This window comes from Oncorhynchus tshawytscha, linkage group LG09 (genome assembly GCF_018296145.1).
Source record: "Oncorhynchus tshawytscha isolate Ot180627B linkage group LG09, Otsh_v2.0, whole genome shotgun sequence".
NCBI lineage: Eukaryota > Metazoa > Chordata > Actinopteri > Salmoniformes > Salmonidae > Oncorhynchus > Oncorhynchus tshawytscha.
In genome coordinates, this window is record NC_056437.1 from 49034188 (window position 1) to 49058602 (window position 24415).

Consider the following 24415-nt stretch of genomic DNA (forward strand, 5'->3'; position numbering starts at 1 on the left):
TCCATAAACGTTTTCCAGTTATTTATTCTAATCAATGTGTGTGATGTCATTTGAATAAAATAATCTGACCTCATCATTGACATTTTCCAAAGTGCCTGTCGAATACCTTTGCAAAAAGGTTGTTGCATGCTAACTCGATCAATACCTTTTCAGAGGAAAAATGCAAAGTGAACTGTAAACGTCAATTCACAAGCATTGTGTTGGATTAAAGTGAATTACAGGCTCAGATCTACCTTGGTGTGCCGCGAGAGATTGCTAAATAAAACATGAAGTTAAGCCTTGCTACATACATCTACATACATACAGTATGTCATGTGTGAACCTCTGGCTACCTTCGGGCAGATTAACCAGTGTTTTTCAGAGCAAAAAAGGATTTTCCCTCCCCTCAGGAGTTTAGCGCTTATTAATATCAATCTTTTGTCATGGATTAGCCTTTACTCCAGATGTATTCACCCCCTGTGCCGAGCAATAAAATATCAATCAAACTGAGGAGAAGCAGCACACACCACCTCGTCTACGAGACCGCCTCTTGCCTGCAGCCATAGAGCCATTGCACATTTACGTCCCAAACTCCCTGAACTCTTCCCCCCAACAGTGGCAGTTTTTTGGTCACTGTAACCTTGCTATGGTGATTGATGTCTTCTCATACATAGCAAGCTGATATTGTTATCCCTCATCTCAACATCCTTCCGTTCTACCAATCTGCCTCATATTTAATGTCAAAGTGGCCCAGGCTATATAAAAAAGCGCTAGATTGGAGAGGGAATGGTAGTCTGCTGTACTTTAGTGAAAAACATTGATCGCCAGTTTGCGCTGTTCTGTGAAGGGAGTAGTACACAGCTTTGTACAAGCTTTTCAGTTTCTTGGCAATTTCTCACATGGAATAGCCTTCATTTCTCAGAACAAGAATAGACTGATGAGTTTCAGAAGAAAGTACTTTGTTTCTGGACATTTTGAGCCTGTAATCGAACCCACAAATGCTGATGCTCCAGATACTCAATTAGTCTAAAGAAGGCCAGTTTTATTGTTTCTTTAAATCAGGACAACAGTTTCGGCTGTGCTAACATAATTGAAAAAGGGTTTTCTAATGATCAATTAGCCTTTTAAAATGATAAACTTGGATTAGCTAACACAATGTGCCATTGGAACACAGGAGTGATGGTTGCTGATAATTGACCTCTGTACGCCTATGTAGATATTCCATAAAAAATCTGCCGTTTCTAGCTACAAAAGTCATTTACAACATTAACAATGTCTACACTGTATTTCTGATCAATTTGATGTTATTTTAATGGACAAAAGAATGTGCTCTCCGTTCAAAAACAAGGAGATTTCTAAGTCACCCCAAACCTTTGAACGGAAGTATAATATTTATATATATATTTGATGAACATTTTTATTTGACCTTATGGCTATTAGCTCATACAAACGCAATGAATAACATATTCACTACATGGAACAATAGATGGTCCCTCACAAAATATCTCAAGGAAGTGTCTGTCATATATCTGAGAGATATAAAAAGATCAGGAAATATATATTTTGTACATGTATTTAACCCCTTATTTTGTCACTAAACAGTCGCCATATACACTTACATACATTTTTTCAACTGGTCCTGGGGGACCTTCAGACGAGTCTTGTGAGGCTTGTTGGCATCCTAAAGCAAAACAACTGACAACCGTGTTCGTGAGAGTCTCACCTTTCCACAGAGGGGTCATACTCGGATGCTACAGACGATTTTGTGAGAAGACTGATATTGGTATGTCTCATGGTCTGACAAACACAGCTCAAGCTCTGTTACCTTTCACCGCAGATGCAAAAGTGGGACATCGTCAGATGCGGTGGATTGAGATGCATCCAATGCAAAAAGAAATGTCTCTAGTTTAAACTGACTGATTTTTATGGGACATCGACTCTAGGGGGTTTGACATGCATCAGGTAATTCATCCATGTGAAATAGTTGGACAGAAACCTAGTTAGTGACATTCCCCTCTAATAATTTGCTTGAAATATTTATCTAACACAAAAGGATGACGATTCTCTGTGGGGGACCATTTTCGTTTGAGCAATATTTTTTCTCTCCAAACTGATAGAAATCGGCTCGATACAAATGCTATCCATTGTATAAACAAGCTTGAATAAAGCTCATCTAATTTGTGTAGAGCCCTAGAATGATTACAGCATCAAAACCCAAACAAATGAACAATAAAATAGAAATGACGATAGGAGACCATTTGTACGTTCAGCTTGCCTCCTTTGCCATTTTTCTGAATTTTCTGCTGTCACGGTGGATTCAGAACACTAGACGGTGGAGAGAAAATTCCAGCTCATCCTATCTGAATTTGAACACTCCCCCCTCTCTCTTCTTCCTCTTCTTCTTCTTTTTTCTTGAGCTGTGTTGGTTCGGGGGAATAGTGTTGTGGGCCACTGGGCCATGTCTATCTGGTGTTTCGGAGCATGGGCAGGATGCTAGGGAAGTATCCATCATTACCTAATGATAGTCAGCAGGGGCATGTCGGTTTCAGCCCAACACCTGGCCAGGCGCTATGTGTGAAATGGATTTGGTAACACTCCCATGAAGGGTCGGTCACTGGATGGGTGACAAGATGCTGATCGAAGTTGTGTTGGCTGGCCAGTAGGAGGCACTCTTTCCTCTGGTCTAAAGTAAAATATCCCAATGCCCCAAAGTAAAATATTCGCTATGCCGGGCTGAGCTTTTTCGAGAAGAAAGCACAGGGCGTAGTTTTGGTGGCGTACCCGAGCGCTGAGAGAGCACGGCTCCTATCCCAGCCTTGGATGCATCCACCTCCATCCGGATGAGCCAGCACTGGAGCTGAGGTAAACAGATCTTTCAGCTGACCAAAAGCCCTGTCTGCGTCAGCTGACCAACGAAACCGCACCGGTCCCCCCTTCAGCAGTGAGGTAATTGGAGCCGCTACCTGACCAAAACCCTGGATAAACCTCCGGTAGTAGTTGGCAAACCCTAGAAACCGCTGCACTTCTTTTACCGTGGTGGGAGTCTGCCATTTACGCATGGCTGAAATGCGGTCACTCTCCATCTCCACCCCTGAAGTGGAAATAAGGTACCCTAGGAAGTAGACGGACTGTTGGAAGAACAGACATTTCTCATTCTTGATGTACAGGTCATGCTCCAACAGTCGACCAAGCACCCTGCGCACCAGTGACACGTGCTCGGCACGTGCAGTGGAGTATATCAGGATGTCATCAATATATACCACTACACCCTGCCCGTGCAGGTCCCAGAAAATCTATTCTACAAAGGTCTGGAAGACTGATGAAGCATTCATCAACCCGTATGGCATGACGAGGTACTCATAGTGCCCTGAGGTGGTACTGAAAGCCGTCTTCCACTCGTCTCCCTCCTGGATACGCACCAGGTTGTATGAGCTCCTGAGATCCAATTTGGTGAAGAAGCGCACCCCGTGCATTGACTCAATCATACTGGCAATTAGAGGTAGCGGGTAACTGTACCTAACAGTGATCTGGTTGATACCTCGATAGTCAATACACGGGAGCAGACCTCCATTCTTCTTCACAAACTCGAGGAGGCAGGTGAAGTGGAGGGCCGAATGTCCCCCTGCCCCAGGGATTCGGAGACATATGTTTCCATAGCTGCCGTCTTCTCCTCTGACAGGGAATACACTTGACTCCTGGGAATTGCTACGTCTACCAGGAGATTTATTGCACAATCCCCCCGTCGATGGGGTGGTAATTGAGTCGCCTTCTTCTTACAGAAGGCGAGAGCCAAATCGGCATATTCAGAGGGGATGTGCAGGGTGGTCGCACCAACGGAAACCCCTAAACACCTCCCAGAGTACTTTCGTGACCACCCCGTGAGAGCCCTCTGTTGCCATGAAATAGTGGGGTCATGACAGGCCAACCAGGGTAGGCCCAGCACCATGGGAAACGCAGGAGAATCAATAAGGCAGAGACTGATTCTCTCCTTGTGACCCTCCTGCGTCACCATGCCCAGTGGAGGGGTGGCCTCCCTAATTAGCCCTGACCCTAATTGTTGACTATCTAGGGCATGAACTGGGAAGGGCATATCAACTGGAACAATAGGGATTCCTAAACTATGGGCAAATGATCTGTCAAAAAAGCTCCCAGCTGCGCCTGAATCTACGAATGCCTTATGCTGGGAATGCGGCGAAAACTAATGTACAAAAACGTGTGCAACAGAGGGCTCTGGGTGAGCCTGGTGCCGACTCACCTGGGGTGACACGAGTGCCCTGCCTGCTGCATCAACTCCCAGCACTGACCAGCAGTGTGCCCTCTGTGGCCACAGATGGTGCATGGACCGGCCCCTCCTCCAGTCACCCTAATTGCAGCACCTCCCAGCTCCATGGGTGTAGGAGCGGTGGTGCTGGGGGATGGAATCGACAGTCCCCGATCTGGACATCCACGGGTAGCCAGCAGGTTATCCAACCGGATGGACAGGTCCACCAGCTGGTCAAAGGTGAGAGTGGTATCCCTGCAGGCCAACTCCCGATGGACGTCCTCGCGTAAACTACAACGGTAGTGATCGATCAGGGCCCTGTCCTTCAACCCCGCGTCGGCGACCAGGGTCCGAAAGTCCAAGGCGAACTCAGGTGCGCTCCTCGTCCCCTGCCTAAGGTGGACGAGACGTTCACTCTCAGGCGGGTGGTCGAAAACTGCCCTGAATCGGTGGGTGAAATCCTCGAATTGGTCCAACACCGTGTCTCTTTCCTCCCATACGGCGTTGGCCCAATCCAGGGCTTTCCCTGAAAGACAGGAGATGAGGGCGGACACACTCACGGCCCGAAGGAGCCGTTTGGATGGTTGCCAGGTAGAGCTCCAGCTGGAGTAGGAACCCCTGACATCCCACAGCCGTCCATACTCCCTCGGAAGAGCGACCCGAATTCCACTGGGACTGGGTGAAGGAGGGGTGAGTAGGGGTGCCCTTGGTGGTGCTGGTGGAAGCGCTGGAGGAACTCCAACTATCCATATTCTGTAGGACGCGATCCATAGCAGTGCTGAGATGTTGTAGCATGGCCGCATGCTGCTGGACGAGCTCCTCGACCCCTAATAGGGGGATGTCTGCTCATGCTGACTCCATATGGTTTGGTGCGTGATTCTGTCAAGATGGTGGGTGTAGCTGGTGTATAAAGTCAGGCGCAGGAGAGCAGAGATGAGTGAAACAATGCACTTTACTTAACAGCACAACGTAAACAATTTACAAAGTTCAAAAAGAACCTCTCGGGTGATAAACAGCACACGGTACAAACCAGTCGGAACATACCGACCTGAACAAATAATAATCATGTACAAAAACATGGGGGAAACAGAGGGTTTAAATACATGAACATTTAATTGGGGAATGAAACCAGGTGTCTAGAAAACAAAAGACAACAAATGGAAAATGACAGGTGGATCACCGATGACTAGAAGACCATTGACGTCGACTGACAAACGCCGCCCGAACAAGGAGAGGCGTGGCAGTTATAAGTGAAATAATCTGTCTGTAAACAATTGTTTGAAAAATGACTTGTGTCATGCACAAAATAGATGTCCTAACCGACTTGCCAAACTATAATTTGTGAACAAGAAATGTGTGGAGTGGTTGAAAAACAAGTTAATTACTCCAACCTCAGCGTATGTAAACTTCCAACTTCAACTGTATATGCACATTTACCTGTACCAGAAATTTGACCTGGTGAAATGGTGCTTTCAGCAATAAACAGAAAATCTACTCTAAGTGTTGCAATTAGTAGATTAATGCTGTAAATATGTCATAGACCTAGCTATGACTGATAGCTAATGTTAGCTAGCTAACACCCATTGATCATTCATACAGGCATTAGCTAGATATTATATTACCTCGACTTGATCTGACATCTCCGATAGCTCTTTGGATTCTTCTCTTGTGGAAGGAAGACAAATTTACTCAATGATCTGCTAATACATGAAATGAAAACTGTAAGGGCCATCGCCGGAGATGAGAAGCAGGTATGGGGAGTCAACATTTAATAAGGAACAGACATGAAACAAGACAGGCACAGTGTCGGCACACGGGCAACACAACGACATTCAACAATCAATGCAGCAGCGGGGAACAAAGATGGGGAACTGACAAATATAGGAGAGGTAATAAACAGGTGATTGAGTCCAGGTGACTCCAATAATACGCTGATGTGCATGGCGGGGAAAGGCAGGTGTGCGTACTGATGGTGGCAGGCCTGCAAAATGCTGGGGAGCCTGGCGCCTTCGAGTACTAGGGAGGCGGAGCGGGAGCAAGCGTGACAGTACACCCCCCCAGCATGCCACCCGACAACCCACCTGGGCAATCCTGACGGGCCGGCCGAGGCACAGGCACTGGACAAAGCAGCTGGGTGTAAAATCCAGACGAACTGGCAGGGGAATGGGAGCCCTGCTAACTGGCTGAGGCGTTGGAGCCTGACGACCCGGTTGAGGCGTGACAGAGATGGGGAACTGACAAATATAGGGGAGGTAATAAACAGGTGATTGAGCCCAGGTGAGTCCAACAATATGCTGATGCACGTGACAGGGAAAGGCAGATGTGCGTACTGATGGTGGCAGGAGTGTGTAATACTGTGGAACCTTGCGCCTTTGAGCACCAGGTAGGAGGAGAAGGTGCAGGCGTGACGGAAAACAAGCATTTTTGATTACGAAAAGCCTAACAGTTAGTTTCCTAGCTAGCTAGCCAACTAACTAATTTAGCCAGCTAGCCTGGTCTAGCCAGAACATAGCTAAACACTACAAAACATGCAGAACAGGTGGCAAAAAAAATACTATTTTCCAGAACAGAACAGTGTACAATATAAAGCGTAATAGCCAATAACATAAGATAATTGAACGTGTTGATCTTCAATGTACTCTTACCAATATATTTTGTTATCGTCCGACTGCAAGACTAAAAGGCACTACGGTAGAGTGACAGTGGAGTTGTAAACATCACTCAGCTTTGCATTCTCTCAACCAGCTTTACCTGGATGCTTTTCCAACAGGAGTTCCCATATATGCTGAGCACTTGTTGGCTGCTTTTCCTTCCCTCTGCCGTCCAACTAATCCCAAACCATCTTAATTGGGTTGAGGTTGGGTGATTGTGGAGGCCAGGGCATCGGATGCAGCACTCCATCACTCTCCTTCTTTGTCAAACAGTCCTTACACAGCCTGGATGTGTGTAAGGTCTAAGCACAAACCAGATTAGATGATGTATCGCTGCAGAATGCTGTGGTAACCATGCTGGTTAAGCGTGCCTTGAATTCTAAATAAATCACAGACAGTGTCACCAGCAAAGCACCCCCACACCATCACACCTCCTTCTCCATGCATCACGGTGGGAACCACACAAGTGGAGATCATCCGTTCACCTACTCTGCGTCTCAAATTTTGACTCATCGGGACAGATTTCCACCGGTCTAATGTCCATTGATCGTGTTTCTTGACCCAAGCATGTTTTCTTCTTGGTCTCCTTTAGTAGTATTCTTTTTCAGCAATTCGACCACGAAGGCCTGTTTCACGCAGTCTCCTCTGAACAGTTGATGTTGAGATTTGTCTGTTACTTGAACTCTGAAGCATTTATTTGGGCTTCAATTTCTGAGGCTGGTAAACTCTAATAAACTTGTCCTCTGCAGCAGAGGTAACTCTGGGTCTTCCTTTCCTCATGAAATCCAGTTCATCATAGCGCTTGATGGTTTTTGTGACTGCACTTGAAGAAACTTTCAAAGTTCTGGAAATGTTCCGTATTGACTGACCATCGTGTCTTAAAGTAATGATGGACTGTCATTTCTCTTTGCTTATTTGAGCTGTTCTTGACATAATATGGACTTGGTCTTTTACCAAATAGGGATGTCTTCTGTATACCATCCCTACCTTGCCACAACACAACTGATTGGCTCAAACGCATTAAGAAGGAAAGAAATTTCACAAATTAACTTAAGGCACACCTGTTAATTGAAATTCATTCCAGGTGACTACCTCATGAAGCTGGTTGAGAGAATGCCAAGAGTGTGGAAGGAAAAAGGTGGCTACTTTATCTCAAATAAAAAATATATTTGTTTAACACTTATTTGGTTACTACATGATTCCATATGTGTTATTTCATAGTTTTGATGTCTTTACTATTATTCAAAAATGTTTTTTTTTAAATAGAAAAACCCTGGGTAGGTGAGTCCAAGCTTTTGACTGGTACTGTATGTAGTACAGGACTGCCTTAAATTAGTATTAAATGTACCTGAATTTTCCCTTAAAACATGCTAAGATCCCTTAATATGAATTATATCGGCCTTAAATTAAACAATTGGCCTCCCTTATTTTAAAAACCAGAAGGGGACGCATTAAACATACATTAATTTCAATTGTTGGTCAGTGCACTTTATTTTTAAATTTAAGGGCATATCAAGGATGTCACGAAACGTATCCTTAATAATACCTTACTACAAACGTTTGATACATTGAGATTTTTTTGTTTATCCTCGAATGTTCAGATTAAGTGCTGATTAAGGAACACATGATGCTTCGTAAAGATGATGCATCCTTTCGAGTAATGATGGCACTGCACTTTGTAAGAAAACCACAAGCGCAAGTATAGGTATTTCTGTTTTAAATGTTTTATACATTTGCAAAAAAAAATCTAAAAAGCTCTTTTTGCTTTGTCATTATGGGGTATTGTGTGTTGATTAATGAGGGGGAAAAGTTTTTAATCCATTTTAGAATAAGGCTGTAACGTAACAAAAATTAGGAAAAAGTCAAGAGGTCTGAATTACTTACCTAAATTCACTGAATGAGCCTTACTCTTGAAATTATGAGATAGGAAAGTAATGGATAAAATCTCATTTAAAGATGCAGCCTACAAATTATTTTTTTGCAGCATATATAGCAGTGGTAGGCTGCCGCTACCAAATACCCGTGGAGGAAACACTGGGTCTATTTTTAGTAACCTGTTGAAATAATCTCTAGTTCATTTTCCTTTTGTTTCATACACAGCTAAAGACTACTCCACAAAGCTGAGGTTAATTAATGTCACCCCAGACTTCAGGAGTAAATATGAAGTAAGTTTGGCACCCAGGGAAAGACAAGAGAGAGTAGAGAGAGAGTGGAAGATGATAGAGCAATTAGAGTGAGGGGGAGAGCGAGGAAGAGAGTAGATAGAGGGGGGAAGAGAGGAGAAGTGCAGAGATGGAGGAAACAGAGAGAGAGAGCGGGTAAGATCAGAGAGAGAGGAGAGACACTTGAAGTGAGCAGTGGGGGGGCAAGGAAAAGTGGTTGGCAAAATGTTGACTACAGCCCCCAAAAGCATTTAAGCCCATTTCAGGGAAGCAAAAATATATATAATAAGGCTTTCACCTGCTAAATAAATTCTGATAACGTCAATTTGAGACTTGTATTTTTTTAGAATCTAAAGGATAGAGTATCACTGATGTTTTTTTACTTCTTTAATGAATTGAATTGAGGTGTTTCTCCAGTGTCATTCAATGTATTTTAATTCAGAGCACCTAACTTGGAAAATTTAAGCATGTGTAAAGTACATACCCATTCTGCATCTTAAAATATCCTTGATGTTTCTCTTTAATGGATTTATTTTGCAACTAAGTGAAATTAGGGTGAAATATGCATGATTTGTGGCATTTTACCCCTTAAATACCCTGTAAACCCCGTTTAAGGGGTGGTGTAAGGTGTTTTGAAATTTTAAATAACACCTGGTTTTGCACATAATTCATTTGATAAATTAAGGACAAATTAAGGCACACATAATCCTGGACGCTGATTGGTTAAAACCGCTTTCCATCTGGTGTCTATTCCACAAGTTACCACTGGCTAAATCTATGACTTTGAAATGCCTATACACTCTGTTCCATCTCAGCCCAGCCAGACAATCTCCACTGTAAAAAGCATCTAGACATTATCTCCCATTTCTTTTAGACTAGCAATTGGTTTTCAACAGCAGAGATTTGTATAAAACTTGAGGTTGATCGATGACATTTGCAGCATTGTTCCATTATTAATTATTAAAATTTGATCTCCAGCAGTCCCAAAGCAATACATGTGTAGAGGTCAGGAGTCTGGACAAGATAGGCAGGCAGCTTTTTTCAGCCAATCGAAATAATCAGCTAGCATCATTTTTATGGACACACAAAGAAATGTCAATCGAAAATAGGTCAAACGAAATGAAATGCAGATAGTTTGCAGTCTTTCAAGCTTCAGTTTGAAGTGATTGGGCCAGTAGGAGGAACCCTTTCATCTGGTCTAAATTTACCCTGTGTAGGGTGCCGTCTTTCGGATGGGACGTTAACTTCTCTAGGGTAGGGGGCAGCATTTGGAATTTTGGATGAAACACGTGCCCAAATTAAATTGCCTTCTACTCAGGCCCAGAAGATAGGATATGCATTTAATTGGTACATTTGGATAGAAAACTCTAAAGTTTCCAAAACTGTTAAAATAGTGTCTGTGAGTATAACAGAACTGATTTGGCAGGCGAAAACCTGTGAAAAATCCATTCAGGAAGTAGGATTTTTTGTGTGTAGTTTTCTATTCAATGCCATTACAGTATCCATTGACGTAGGACTCTAATTGCAGTTCCAATGCTTTCCACTAGATGTCAGTCTTTAGAAATTGTTTCAGGCTTGTATTCTGAAAAATGAGGGAGTAAGAGCAGTCTGAATGAGTGGACACTGCCGTGTCACAGAGCTTTTTCATGCTCGCGACCAAGAGAGTGCCTTTCTTGTTTACCTTTTATATTGACAACGTTATTGTCCGGTTGAAATATTATTTAGGCTAAAAACAATCTGAGAATTAAATATAAACATCGTTTTGACATGTTTCTATGAACTTTACGGATACAATTTGGATTTTTTTGTCTGTTGTGACTGTTTGAGCCTGTGGATTAATGAAGAAAACGTGCGAACAAAACTGAGGTTTTTGGATATAAAGAGAGAGTTTATCGAACAAAAGGAACATTTATTGAATAAATGAATGTCTGAGTGCAACCATATGAAGATCATCAAATGTAAGTGATTAATTTTCTCTATTTCTGACTTGTGTAACTCTTCTACTTGGCTGGTTACCGTGACACAGTGGTTGGATTCACAAGAAGTTAATCTTTAAACCTATGTAAAATAGTTGTATCTTTTCTGAATTTTTATAATGAGTAATGTATTTGAATTTGGTGCTCTGCAATCTCACTGGATGTTGGCCAGGTGGGACGCTAGCGTCCTTCATACCCTAGAGAGGTTTAATGGGTGTCCTGACTCTGGTCACTAAAGATCCCATGTCCATTATCATAAGAGTAGGAGTGTCCAGGCTAAATTTTCAATCTGGCCCTCATACCATCACGGTCACCTAATCATCCCCAGTTTACAATTGGCTCATTCATCCCCCCCTCTCCCCTGTAACTCTTTCCCAGGTCGTTGCTGTAAATGAAAATGTGTTCTCAGTCAACGTACCTGGTAAAATAAAAAAAGATTGTGTGTTGTTGACTAGCTCCTCTGAACAACAGTGTCCTGACAAGAACGCACATGTTCTGTGCCAGGTGAAATCACGCATCATTAGATCATTCTTATTAATGTCACGTCCTGACCTTAGTTCCCTTTTTATGTCTCTATTTTAGTTTGGTCAGAGTGTGAGTTGGGGTGAGCATTCTGTTTTCTATTTCTATGTGTTTGGCCTGGTATGGTTCCCAATCAGAGGCAGCTGGCTATCATTGTCTCTGATTGAGAACCATACTTAGGCAGCCTGTTCTCCCACTATGGGTTGTGGGTAGTTATTTTCTGTTTAGTGTGTTTTGCACCTGACGGAGCTGTTTCGGTTGTTCTTTTGTTGCTTGTTTGATAGTGTTCAGTTTTACCATTAAACTGAACACTTACCACGCTGCACCCTGGTCCTCATCTTCCACCAACGGCCGTTACAATTAATGTATCCAAATATATGTAACTTGGAAACAGCTTAAACAAATGAAAATGCAGCTACTTTGCTGCTATTCCCTCAATGCCGCCATTTCGTCTCGGGTCTGACAACACCCATGCCTATATCCTCCAAACACAGTTGAATGCATGTCAAAGAGGAGACAGTCTTTGTGTGGAATGAATCTGATCACACCTCATATGAAGGGCATCATTGTCTATTGCATGTTAATTAGCAGTGAATAATAAATGAATGGCCTCAAATACACATTAAGGAGTGAATAACATCTGAATATCCGAGAGGAGCCATTATTTGTGGGGAATGAATCTGGTTCTGGTCACACATTGTATGATGTGCCTTATATACATTGTCTGTGACATGTTAATTACCAGTGAATAACACCTTAATGAGGAATTATTGTGTTTTCAAGCATCCACAGATGGTGGATTGTGTAGGACTGGGTTTAACTCACTTCTCACCAGACCTATCAATCTGATTGATGTGTGGAATAACCCAAACACCCTCATCTTAACACATTGGAATCTTTGACAGGATACTGTAACTACTATCAGAATCTAGTCAGTCAAATTCATTCTGTCGATAACCCTCCTATTTACTACAACATATTTAATTGTAATGTTTTTGACGGAGAAACTAATTTAAACATAATATTTCCATTTCCTCCTAATTAAAACTTGGCTAAAGGCTGTTGCCAGCTTTGAAATGTCTTTAGCAGTGATAACTTGTTAATTGCTTTAGATCTGTCATGGATTCACAGAGGAGGGATGGGAGGCATGGCCACAAGTATTTTTCTTCCTACTTCGTATTTGGCACAACAAATCCTTGCCGGCACGAGAGACTGAAAGAATGTCTTCATTCTCTTTCATTCTCCTCCTGCCTGTACATCAGTTGACATTGTGCCCCTCCGGAGTCTCCAGCCAGAGCGGTGAAACAAATTGTACCTTATCTCGGGCTCTGGGACCCATTACATTCCCCATTTTAATTAATCACAGTTTAATTAACTTCAGTGGCATCTCCCTTATCTGGAGAGGTAACATTCACTAAGGCAAGGTGTTACGGTGTGACAGGCAAACGCTGGCAAGTTCTCCTGCTGCGAATGTGACGCACAGACACAAATGCATTGCCAATCTCCTTCAGTGCTGTTTGTTGGCGGTGGAGACCTGGTACTGACTCTTTCCATTCGATTTCAAGCAAGTGAATGGGCTACAATGGCATGGATAAATGTGGGGAAAATGAGGGTGAAAACTTAGGCTGGTAGAAGAGAATTTGTCCCCAACCAAATCTCCAGAAGAAAACGTTCTCGCCTGCAATATCCTGCCCTGGACACGTTTTTATCTGGATGTTGGGCTGTGCGTGCCATACCATAGAACTTGTAGCGTAGAACTTTCAAGAAGGATACGCCGACAGCTCTGCATGTGTGTGCTAAGTGCATGCTAACAGCTGACGTGAAGAAGAGGATGTATTACATGATCCATCTTAAAGTTTAGAGGGTGAGAGTGCGAGGGTGAAGGTGGCACTGCCAGTGAACCCACCATGAAAGTGATTAAATCGGTCGCGGCCACCAATTCCTGCAAGGCGGCCATCTTAAGATCTCACAACCAGATCCAGGTACATTTGAAAATGGGTCACATTTTCCCCAAGTCATCCTTCCCTTCAGTTTATTTCCTAAATTAAATTGCGATTTCTTCCTGGCAATTTTTTCCCCCATCTACAGAACTGAATGACTTTGGTCCCTCCCAAGGGGTCAGTGAATCAAGGGGAGAGAAAGAAAATGTAATTTGGTGACAAAAAACAAGGCTCTAGTGTGGAGAGAGAGAAATGGAGAAAGAACGGGAGAGAGGGAAGGGGAAGAGGGGGCTTTTTGCACCCAGCGGCAGTAATTAAAGGAGGGGGTGCTTAGTCCACCTCTATGTAGGCCAGCTCATGAGAAATCTATTGACTGGCCACGTTAAATCGTCAATTTGGAACCATTAGGCCGTGCCACATTCACAAACATGGTAAAAATGATGGGGTTACTGGAAAGGAGGGCCCCATCTCTCTCTCCCCTGTCACTCTCCCCCTCTCTCAACCCCCCTTCTCTCTTTCAATCTCTCTCGCTCTCTCTGGGGTCTAACTTGGCTTCAGAGACCAAACATCACTGCTGATGTTGTGAATTAGGCCCGTGTAATGAGTCACGCGGTATTAGCTCCTTTGCTGACACATTGCAAAAATGCCATCTGGTTCCCTCATTTCTGACATCACGGACGACACAACACAAGGCCTGGGAGGGTGAACTCACTGCACTGGTCAGTATTTTATGTGGAGTTCCCAAGGCCTGTTGCATAGCTGTTTCACACCTCTAAAATGTGTGTGTGGTTGGTGTCACCTGATGCTCATCCAGAGTCTGATGCTGTGTCCCAAATGGGAGCCTATTCCCTATTTAGTGAAAAACTTGTTGTTTTACAAGTAGAGAATAGGGTGCCATTTTGGATGTGGCCTAAGACAAGGAACCCAACAGCATGAAAGGTCAGGCAGGCAGTTGAGGACAGATGGCTAACAGTAGCGGCTTGTATTAGATAATAATGTAAATGTGCTTGTTTATGATATGTTGTGCCAGTGACAGCTGTAGTGTTTGTTGATTTAGCATCACAGACCGAGAGATATTGAAAATGGTTCCCTGTATTGCACCAGTCGGCGCAGAAAGGAGCCCCATGAATTATTCACTGCATTTGGTTTGCTTTCAGTCTCTCTTGGTTAGCGTTTCAAATGGCACCCTATTCCCTATATGGTGTACTGCCTTTGAACAGACACATTTGGTCCCAGGTCAAAAGTAGTGCACTAAATAGGGAATAGGGTGCCACAAATGAGACTGAAAGCAAACCAAATGCAGGTTGTCAACCTAACATTATTGCCTTCTTGCTGGTCTCATTAGTCGATAGAGAAGAAATTAAAACACAAAGATAATTTTTCTTCCAACATCACAGTATAACACAGAGGATCACCACTGATTTGAAACCTGAGACTCCACCTTGTCAATAACAAATATAGTTCCCCGTATACAGATGGTAAAATTAGAGTGGAAACTCAGGGATGAAATTGCCCCATTATGACTTGATTTTAGAGCACTGATAATGTATAAATATTAACTGGTACTCCACCATTGCATCACCTTCATGAAATGACTTAAAAATTACTTCAAATTTCAATGTGACCATTTATTCTCACTGTATCCTTTCAAGCTGTGGGGGATGTTTCACATTTCGGATCTTCAAGCAAGGTCTTGATCTTCAGATTTGAAAATATTTGAAAAATGTATTGTGCAGATTTTGGTCAAGGTGAAGGTTGTTGATGCCTGTACTTTATTTACGCTGACTTTTTAAACTATTCTTGAAGTTACTTAAACGTATATACAGTGAGCTCCAAAGTATTGGGACAGTGATTATAATAAAAAAATGTGGCTCTCTACTCCAGCTCTTGGATTTGAAATTATACAATGACTACGAAGTTAAAGTGTAGATTCTCAGCATTAATTTGAGGGTATTTTCATTGATATCGGGTGAACTGTTTAGAAATTACACCACTTTATGTACATAGTCCTCCTGAGAGAGCTTGGTGTCCACATCACCAACAAACTAGAATGGTCCAAACACACCAAGCTGGTCGTGAAGAGGGCACGACAAAGCCTATTCCCCCTCAGGAAACTAAAAAGATTTGGCATGGATCCTGAGATCCTGGTACGGCAATTGCTCGGCCTCCGACCGCAAGGCACTACAGAGGGTAGTGCGTACGGCCCAGTATATCACTGGGGCTAAGCTGCCTGCCATCCAGGACCGCTACATTGTCAAAGACCCCGGCCACCCCAGTCAGACTGCACTCTCTACTACCGCATGGCAAGCGGTACAAGAGTGCCAAGTCTAGGACAAAAAGGCTTCTCAACAGTTTTTACCCCCCAGCCATAAGACTCCTGAACAGGTAATCAAATGAAAACCCGGGCTATTTGCATTGTGTGCCTCCCCCAACCCCTCTTTTATGCTGCTTCTACTCTCTGTTTATCATATATCCATAGTCACTTTAACTGTACATTCATGTACATACAACGTCAATTGGCCCGACCAACCAGTGTTCCCACACATTGGCTAACTGGGCTATCTGCATTGTGTCCCGCCACCCACCACACACCATCCCTCCTTTTACGCTACTGTTACTCTCTGTCCATCATACAGTATATACATAGTCACTTCAACCGTGTCTACATGTACATACTACCTCAATCAGCCTGACTAACCGGTGTCTGTATATAGCCTCACTACTGTTATTTTTCACTGTCTTTTTACTGTTGTTTTTATTTCTTTGCTTACCTATTGTTCACCTGATACCATTTTTTCACTATTGGTTAGAGCCTGTAAGTAAGCATTTCACTGTAAGGCGCACGTGACAAATAAACTTTGAAGAAATAAAAACTTTGTCCTCCCATTTTAGGACTATGTATTCACTTACATGTGTATTAACGTAGTCAAATGTTCAGTATTTGGTCCCATATTTCTAGCATGCAATGATTACATCAAGCTTGAGACTACAACATTTTTGGATGCATTTGCTGTTAGTTTTGGTTGTGTTTAATACTATTTTGTGTCCAATAGAAATTAATGATAAATAATGTATCGTGTCGTTTTATGAGTCACTTTTATGGTAAATAAGTATAGAATATGTTTCTAATTACTTCTACATTAATGTTGATGCTACCATAATTATGGATAGTCCTGAATGAATCATGAATAATGACGAGTGAGAAAGTTACAGATGCACAAATATCATAGAACCAAGGCATGCTAACCTCACCATTTTTGGGGGGGGTATGATAATTGTGCGTCTGTAAATGCTCAATGCTTGAAATTGCACTATGCCACTGGGCTTCCACCATTTTAAAGTAGTTAACTGGGTGGGGATTCCTATGAGTTGGGAGCAATGAGCCAATGAAGAAGTGCAAGGTAGCCTAAATGGCACTGCCCACAAACGCTATAATGGCACAGATAGAAAGATGAGTCCTCCATCTATATTCATGGCCTGTTGTATTCGCCCTCTCAATGGTTATAATGGTCCCATGTGATCTCGCCTTCTCCCGGCTGCCTTTCATCTTTGAGGACGTTTCCATTGTTACAGCGGTCACTTGACTATCTTGTCAATATAATGGACAATCTTTGGCTCTACCAGTCTCATTGTGACTGTGCTGAACAAAGATGGCTGACAAAAGTGAAAGCAATTGCCAAGGCTCTAATCAGTCCCCCCCCAGCTGTGAGGGATGAGTAATGAGCAAATAGGCCAAGTCATGCCCTAATGAAGTCAGCTAGCTCTCTCAAACTCCATCTCCATCACACACTCTTTCTCTAACTCTCATGCTGCTGCCACCGTGCCGTATAAGGCATTTGTCTGCATGTAGCGAGCTATACCTCTCTCCTAATTTACCCCTGGGAGGGAAGAAAAACGGATGACGCTAATGAAGTGAAAGCAGCGAAGGCAGTAGTGGTGATAGAAGGCCGCGGTGGTGATGTCCAATGTCTAAGTATTGCACTGAAGTGGTGGTGATGACGATAGGCCTTATTTTGTATCCGTTTCATGTAATATGTTACATATGAAGTGTATGGAAGTGCATATTGAGCATGTTAAGGAGTGACAGCAGCATCTGTCAATGATCTCTCTCTCTCTCCCCTTCTCTCCCTTACTCTCTTTCTGCCAAGCACTCAGGATGTGCCAGCTTTATGTTGCCTTTGATTTAGGCGTGCCCCAGATCTGCTCTCTAATGAGCTGAGTGTTTAAATCAATAATTCCCTGGAGTTTGAATACAAATCTAGGGTGATCAGAGCTGGTTTCACACAAGAATGTAAGTGTCATTAACGAGCTGGGATTCGGCGAAACTCTCCCCAACTAGCTACCCTCTTTCCTTCTGTCTTTCTTTCTGCCTTTCTTTCATTCTTTCTTTCTTTTCGTCTTTCTCTTGCCTGAAAGGAGGCAGACTCTGGTTTCTGCTTCCTCTTTTGCCTCTGAGTAATCACTCACCCGTGAGAAGTGTCAGACCACACAAAGCAGTAGCAGGGGTGAGGATGATGATGTATAGCCTCTATGCAATGCAGTCTAAGCAAATTCCTACCACTGAATGTGTATTTGAAATGTAGGCTACTTGTTCATGATGATGTACAATATTTGGATTTGCGACCACGTTGAATACTTCAGCCCCCATGCTGCTCTGAAATGAAGTGTATTTTATTCTACAGTGCCTTCAGAAAGTATTCATCCCCTTTGACTTATTCCACATGTTGTTGTGTTACAGCCTGAATTCATAATGCATTAAATATATTTACCCATCTTACCCATCTACACAAAATACTCCATAATGACAAAGTGAAAACACCTGGATTGTACAATATTTGCACATTTCTCTTTAAAAAATTCTTACAATCTCTGTCAAGTTGGTTCTTGATCTTGCCATAGATGTTCAAGTCAATTAAAGTCAACACTATAAGTAGGCCACTCAGGAACATTTAATGTCGTCTCGGTAAGCAACTCTAGTGTATATTTGGCCTTGTGTTTTAGGTTATTGTCCTGCTGAAAGGTGAATGTCTCCCAGTGTCTGTTGGAAAGCAAACAACCAGGTTATCCTCTAGGATTTTGCCTGTGCTTGGCGCTAATTCCATTTATTTTTATCCTAAAAAAACTTGCAGATGACAAGCATACCCATAAAATGATGCAGCACCACCATTTTTGAAAATATGAAGAGTGCTACTCAGTGATGTGCTGTGTTCGATTTGACCCAAACATAATGCTTTGTATTCTGGACATAAAATATGTTTTTTTGCCACATTTGTTTTCAGTTTTATTGACACCGCTTGGAACTGATTACAAATAAGGCACGGAAGCGTGCCTTATTTGTAATCAGTTCCTTCTTTTCACTCTTATGAAAGTTAGTATGGTGGAGTTACTACAATCTTGTTGATCCATTCTCACTTTTCTCCTATCACAGCCATTTAACTCTAACTGTTCTGAAGTCAAAATGTACCTCAAATTGAAATCTTTGAACGATATCCCTTCTCTCCTGTAACTGAGTTAGGAAGGACGCCTGTATATTTGCAGTGACTGGGTGTATTGATACACCATCCAAATTGTAATTAATAACTTCACCATCCTCAAAGGGATATTCAATGTCTGCTTATTTTTATTTTTTTACCCATCTACCAGTATGTGCACTTCTTTGTGAGGCATTGGAAAACCTCCCTGGTCTTTGTGGTTGAATCTGTGTTAGAAATTCACTGCTCGACCTGAGAGATAATTGTATGTGTGGGGTACAGAGATTACGTTGTCGTTCAAAAATCATGTTAAACACGATATTGCATGCAACTTATTACGTGACTTGTTATGCACATCTTTACTCCTGAACTTATCTTAACTTCCCATAACAAAGGGGTTGAATATACACCAAAATGTGGAAAAAGTCAAGCGGTGTCAATACTTTCTGAAGGCACTGCATGTTTTCATCCCGGAATGAAACATCAGAAGTGTTACCCTGAGTTGGTATACAATGTCATAATGCCTGTTTAAGGGATAGTTCATCGAAATCGCAAAACAACATATTGATTGCCTTTTACACTTGCATTGGTTTTGGGCCAAACATGCTGAAGATTTAGCATTTAGAGACCAGGTCAAAACCTAAGCATGAATTGCTGTTTTACCATGTCTATAAACTGCTTACAGAGTAAAGAAACCAATATGTAATTTTGTTGTTTGGATGAACCGCTATTGTAAGTCTTTAACTGCTCTACAACACTACAAATCTAACAGAAATGAATGCAAATAAATGGTTTATGGTACTCCACAGTTCCCCCTGATGACCCTGTGATTGTTGGGGCACCTGTGGTGAGCCTACGGGCCGGCGACCCCCTCAACCTGACGTGCCACGCCGACAATGCCAAGCCTGCCGCCTCCATCATCTGGATTCGCAACGGGCAGGTCCTGAATGGCGCCATGTTCTCTAAGGTAAGGATGTTGGCGTAACTTCCACTAGGGATGAGGCAGGACATGTCCCCTCCATATTCTAAAATTGCAGTTTTATAATTTCACTGTAGCTATGGATCTAGATTGGGTATGGTTTGGGCTAGTTTTGATTGATCTCTGTGCTGACCTGACTCTTTCAACAGGACATCGCTATTTCGTACATATTGAAACTAATTCAACACCTTAACCATTACACCAAGAGATTCAAACAGACTTATCAAGGTTGCTACAATGTCCCCTTCCTACGGAGAGAGCGCCCATCACTTTTCTATCTGCAGTCACTCGTCACTCATACCCAGACTTTGATGGTATCACAGTAACATCATCCCACTTCTGACACCAATGTATAGAATTCAGGGGTTTGCACTGACCAGAACTCCAGTGAATGTCAACCCGACACCATAGCTGTTACGCCAAGAGATCCAAACCTAGTCGCCACATGCATGTACTGTAGGTACTGTATTTATTAACGGACAAATTCAATACATACTAATAAAACTGTTATTATAACTCTATACAAGACAGGAATCTAGATATGTTGCACTAAAAAGTTTAAAAGGTGCATTCACTGAAATTAAGTTTACATAAATAAATTCATTATGCACCTGAAATGTGTTTTTTTGGACCTTGATAAGAGGTGTGCTCGCTCTTCCCTCACTTGGAGGAATCCTTCCCACTCTTCCCATCTTCCTCTCTTCTCCTGTCTTTACTCATCCTTTCCTCAAAGTGTCCTGAAAAAGGCCTCGCTCTGTCAGTTTAATGGCAGCTGAGATTTTTTATTTGATTCGCGGGGCAAGATGGAGCACACACGTTTTTCTTTAAACATGACAAAAAAGAGAAAGCATTCCAACACTCTACATTATGGATGTGTTCATGGGCAATTTGTTCACTTTCTCAGTCCTGAGTAGGAAACGGAGAAAGTGAGAGGCGCGTTTAATCTTGCAGTGTGATCTTGCTCGTTCTGGGGTGAGTCTAACCCACACAAACTGACTGGAGGGCGCTCCCTTCACTCATTGTAAGACCATAATTTAGACACAGGCAAGCCACTTAGACATATGTATTTCTATATCAGCGCTCGCTTTCCTGATTAAATAAATGTCTCAAAGCTTGAGAAATGTTTTTGGGCGTTTTGAAAAAAAGGACTATTTTGGGAAAATAATTATCTTGGGATCTTGATGGTTAATAACTGACACGGATAGTGTATAGCTACTTTGTTAGTACTTAGTATCAGCATCTGTGTAGAACATTTGAAATGTGTCACATTTGATAATGTTTGCATCATATTGAGTACACGTCACACTGTTAGGACGTCAAGTCTTTTTGATTCATCTGAATCTGAATCAGCTCCATTTTAGACTCATCAGGTTAAATAACTTTGGAGACAGAGAAACAATACGTTTCATCTTCATCCAAGGATGAAGCTGGGTTTTGGAAAAACATACTTTGAGTCAGATCATGACTTGGCTTGGCATATCAAGGCATGCAAATTGAGGCAAACGATAGAGAGACGACTGATTCTATCTGTCCAGTATGACATCAGAAATCTTCAAAAAATGTACCACTAAACTCTATGTCATTACAAACACGTTACTACCACATTATTACTATGTAATTCAGGGTAAGCCATACTTGAGATTCATGAGGTCATACAGATTGTACATATTGCATGATGTACTGTAAATTGATTGCCACCCACCTACTGTATAACTTGCAATGGCAGTGATATGTGCTTGCCTTATTTACTTTAGTTGCTCTCATCACTCTGGATAAAGATGCTAAATGAACACAATGTAAATGTAATTCAAATAAGACATGTTGTAATGATACTAGCCATCTCTGTTCTTGCATTGTTTCCTCAGACACTGTTGCGGGATGAGCGTAGGGAGAGTACAGTCAGCTCACTCTACCTCTCTGCCTCCAACATCGAGACAGGCCAACAAATCACCTGTCGGGCCTCAAACAAGGCCTTGCCCAATGGGAAAGATGCCATTGTCACCATCGATATCCAACGTGAGTGCGGCGCCCCATATCTCACACAAAACTCATCCATTGGTCTATCTATTTGAACAATCAAACACGGTCTTTATCCTATTTCTACTGCAGAATTCTACCCCTAACATTGCACATGCTAACCCAACATCTCCAATATTTATTAACAATGTCTTTTGGAGGGTCCAAGGCTGGGTTTTGACAAACACTGTCGAAATGTGAATTCTATTAATTGCAGCACTTCCCAATCAAAGAATAATTAACATATTTGTCTGGGAGCACAATGAAAGAGATAATGTGTTTGATGTCATGGTCTCAGCCAGTGAAAATCAATGTTAGTGTTTGCTATTTGATTCTTCCTGTGTGTGTGGCCATTGTGTGCACTTTTCTTTCTTGTGCTCAACCTGCCACTAATCATTTATATGAAATTACTACCAAAAGAGATTCCTTCCGAAAAGTGAAAAATAGGTCCCCTCTGTACAAAAATGCAATTCTCAGAAGGTATTATTTGATTACTAAAACCATTTGCCGTAAGTTAGGAATTTTGAACAAAGGCCTCTTGCGTCCCTCACAGCTCCTTCAAAGCTATTAAGTTTGACTAATAAAACTGAAATACTATTCAAGGATCCATTACGTTTGACAGCTCCATTCTTCCTCATCGTGCATTCTTTTTATTTTTGTGTCTCATCCAAAAGGAATCCTCTCCCCAAGCCTTGGCACGGGGAGAGACAGAAACAAGAGCGCTAACTGACTAGCTGTTGTTGTGTATACTGCCAGAGAGGGGACTCATCATTTTGTCATGAAAAACAATGGCGCATTTTTCCCCTCGCTGCAAGTCAACTGCTGTATTAAAATAAATGTTTGATTCAGCTCTAGCTCTTTCTGTTTGGGTAGACTTGAGTTTGCCTGAAATAAAATATATACCTAGCAGGCAGTAGCAGCAGTCTGGAGCAATAGTGATGCCGTTTGTGCTCGAATCAATTTGTGTAATAAGGTGAATCTGATACCGATCGTAAGCGTAGCTCATTTGATAGGAATGAACTGCAACAATGCAGGGTTGAGGACAGGACTCTCCCCAATATACCAAGTGGTGAAAGAACAAAGCCCCCGAAGAGTAACACTCTATTGGCATGGCAAAGCTGTAGGAATCAATTCTCATAAGGATGGAAATGTGAGAGATGACTACCCCCCCTTCGCCATAACAGACCGGGAAGAGCTTGAGCGATGGGTCTGCCTTTAGCACGCAGCATTAGCCTTACTGATTTCCAATTGGGCATTTGCGTGGACCTAAATGTGTCTCTTGTTTCACTTTGCATGCACATTCAGCAGCAAAGGGAGGGGTGGGGGGTAAAATAAAACACAAGGAAGCAATTTAGAAAAGTGGAAAGCCAGACATAAGCCACTAGCCACAGGCTCCCCTGTTACCGAGGGTGGGGGAATGGAAACAGGTGTTCGATGAATAAGTGATGACAGCGCGTGGCGAGGAGAAGAGGCCACGAGGCTCGTAGGGGTCCTCGGGGGGGGGGCGCTGACTGCCACAAGGAGAGCCCTACTGTCACAGTAGCCAGTTAATATTGATGAGAGGCAGCTGGTTTGGGTGACTGTGGCGGGCGGTGTGGAAAGAAGCACACACAAACACATGCCCCATAATGCATTGGGCAGAGGGCAGACAAACACGGGGGAGGAGGGTTAGCTTGGGACACGGGGACCATCTTGTTGGCCACTCCAATCACGTCAGACATTCTCTTAATGCTTGCAAGGGTGTTTTGATGGAGTTTTCGCATATTTCTCCTAGCTCTGTCTATGGGCATGTGTTCCTGACCACCTGAATATCTGTGGTGGTCCATTATGCAGTAGAAATGAACACTGTAGGGTTTTATGTCTCATGGGTTTCATGACCACATCTTTATAACAATTCAATATTGATGAGATGGTAGACCACGTATCTAGAATGCAATCATCTCAACACACACTCCCATGATGATCTTCGGCACAACCCCAATACACATCTCCTCCCAACCTACTCAAATTGTCCCCATTATGAACCACAATTATGAACAAACTTACAAGCAAGTATCTTGGTGCCCGTCTATCTCTCATAGGGTAACGGTGGTCAACGTGACTCTCAATAACGATGTCTTTAGACTGTGGTGTAGGCATTTGAGTAGCCTGTGTCACAGTCTCGTCACATCCTTGAGTGGGTACGGCTGATTCAGTGTCCAGAGAACATGCCTGTGAGTCCCTATGTGACCACTGCTGGGTCAAGGTGTCACCCAGTAACAGTTCTGGACCAGACAGGACTGGCGGTTCTTTCGGTGTGGCTTTACTCAACACTAACGGATCTGTGTGCCTTTTTCAGATTACATTCTATGCCGTCTTAACAGTGTAGGACACTGTCTGAGCAATGTCTGTAGCAGCAACCCACTTTGGTCCGTTGAGGTAGTTCCTGGCTAAGACAGTTTCTCTTGGATTGAAAGGG

General features: G+C 42.7%; 1 protein-coding gene across 1 annotated transcript in view; it reads left to right on the top strand.

The window, feature by feature from the left end:
* The window catches only part of LOC112259141 (kin of IRRE-like protein 3), a 140776-nt gene that overhangs the window by 15538 nt on the left and 100823 nt on the right, over positions 1–24415 (top strand). The window contains exons 4-5 of the mRNA XM_024433889.1: positions 19772–19929; positions 21807–21957. Of these exons, the coding sequence (XP_024289657.1) occupies positions 19772–19929; positions 21807–21957 (309 nt within the window). The remainder of the gene's footprint in view (positions 1–19771; positions 19930–21806; positions 21958–24415) is intronic.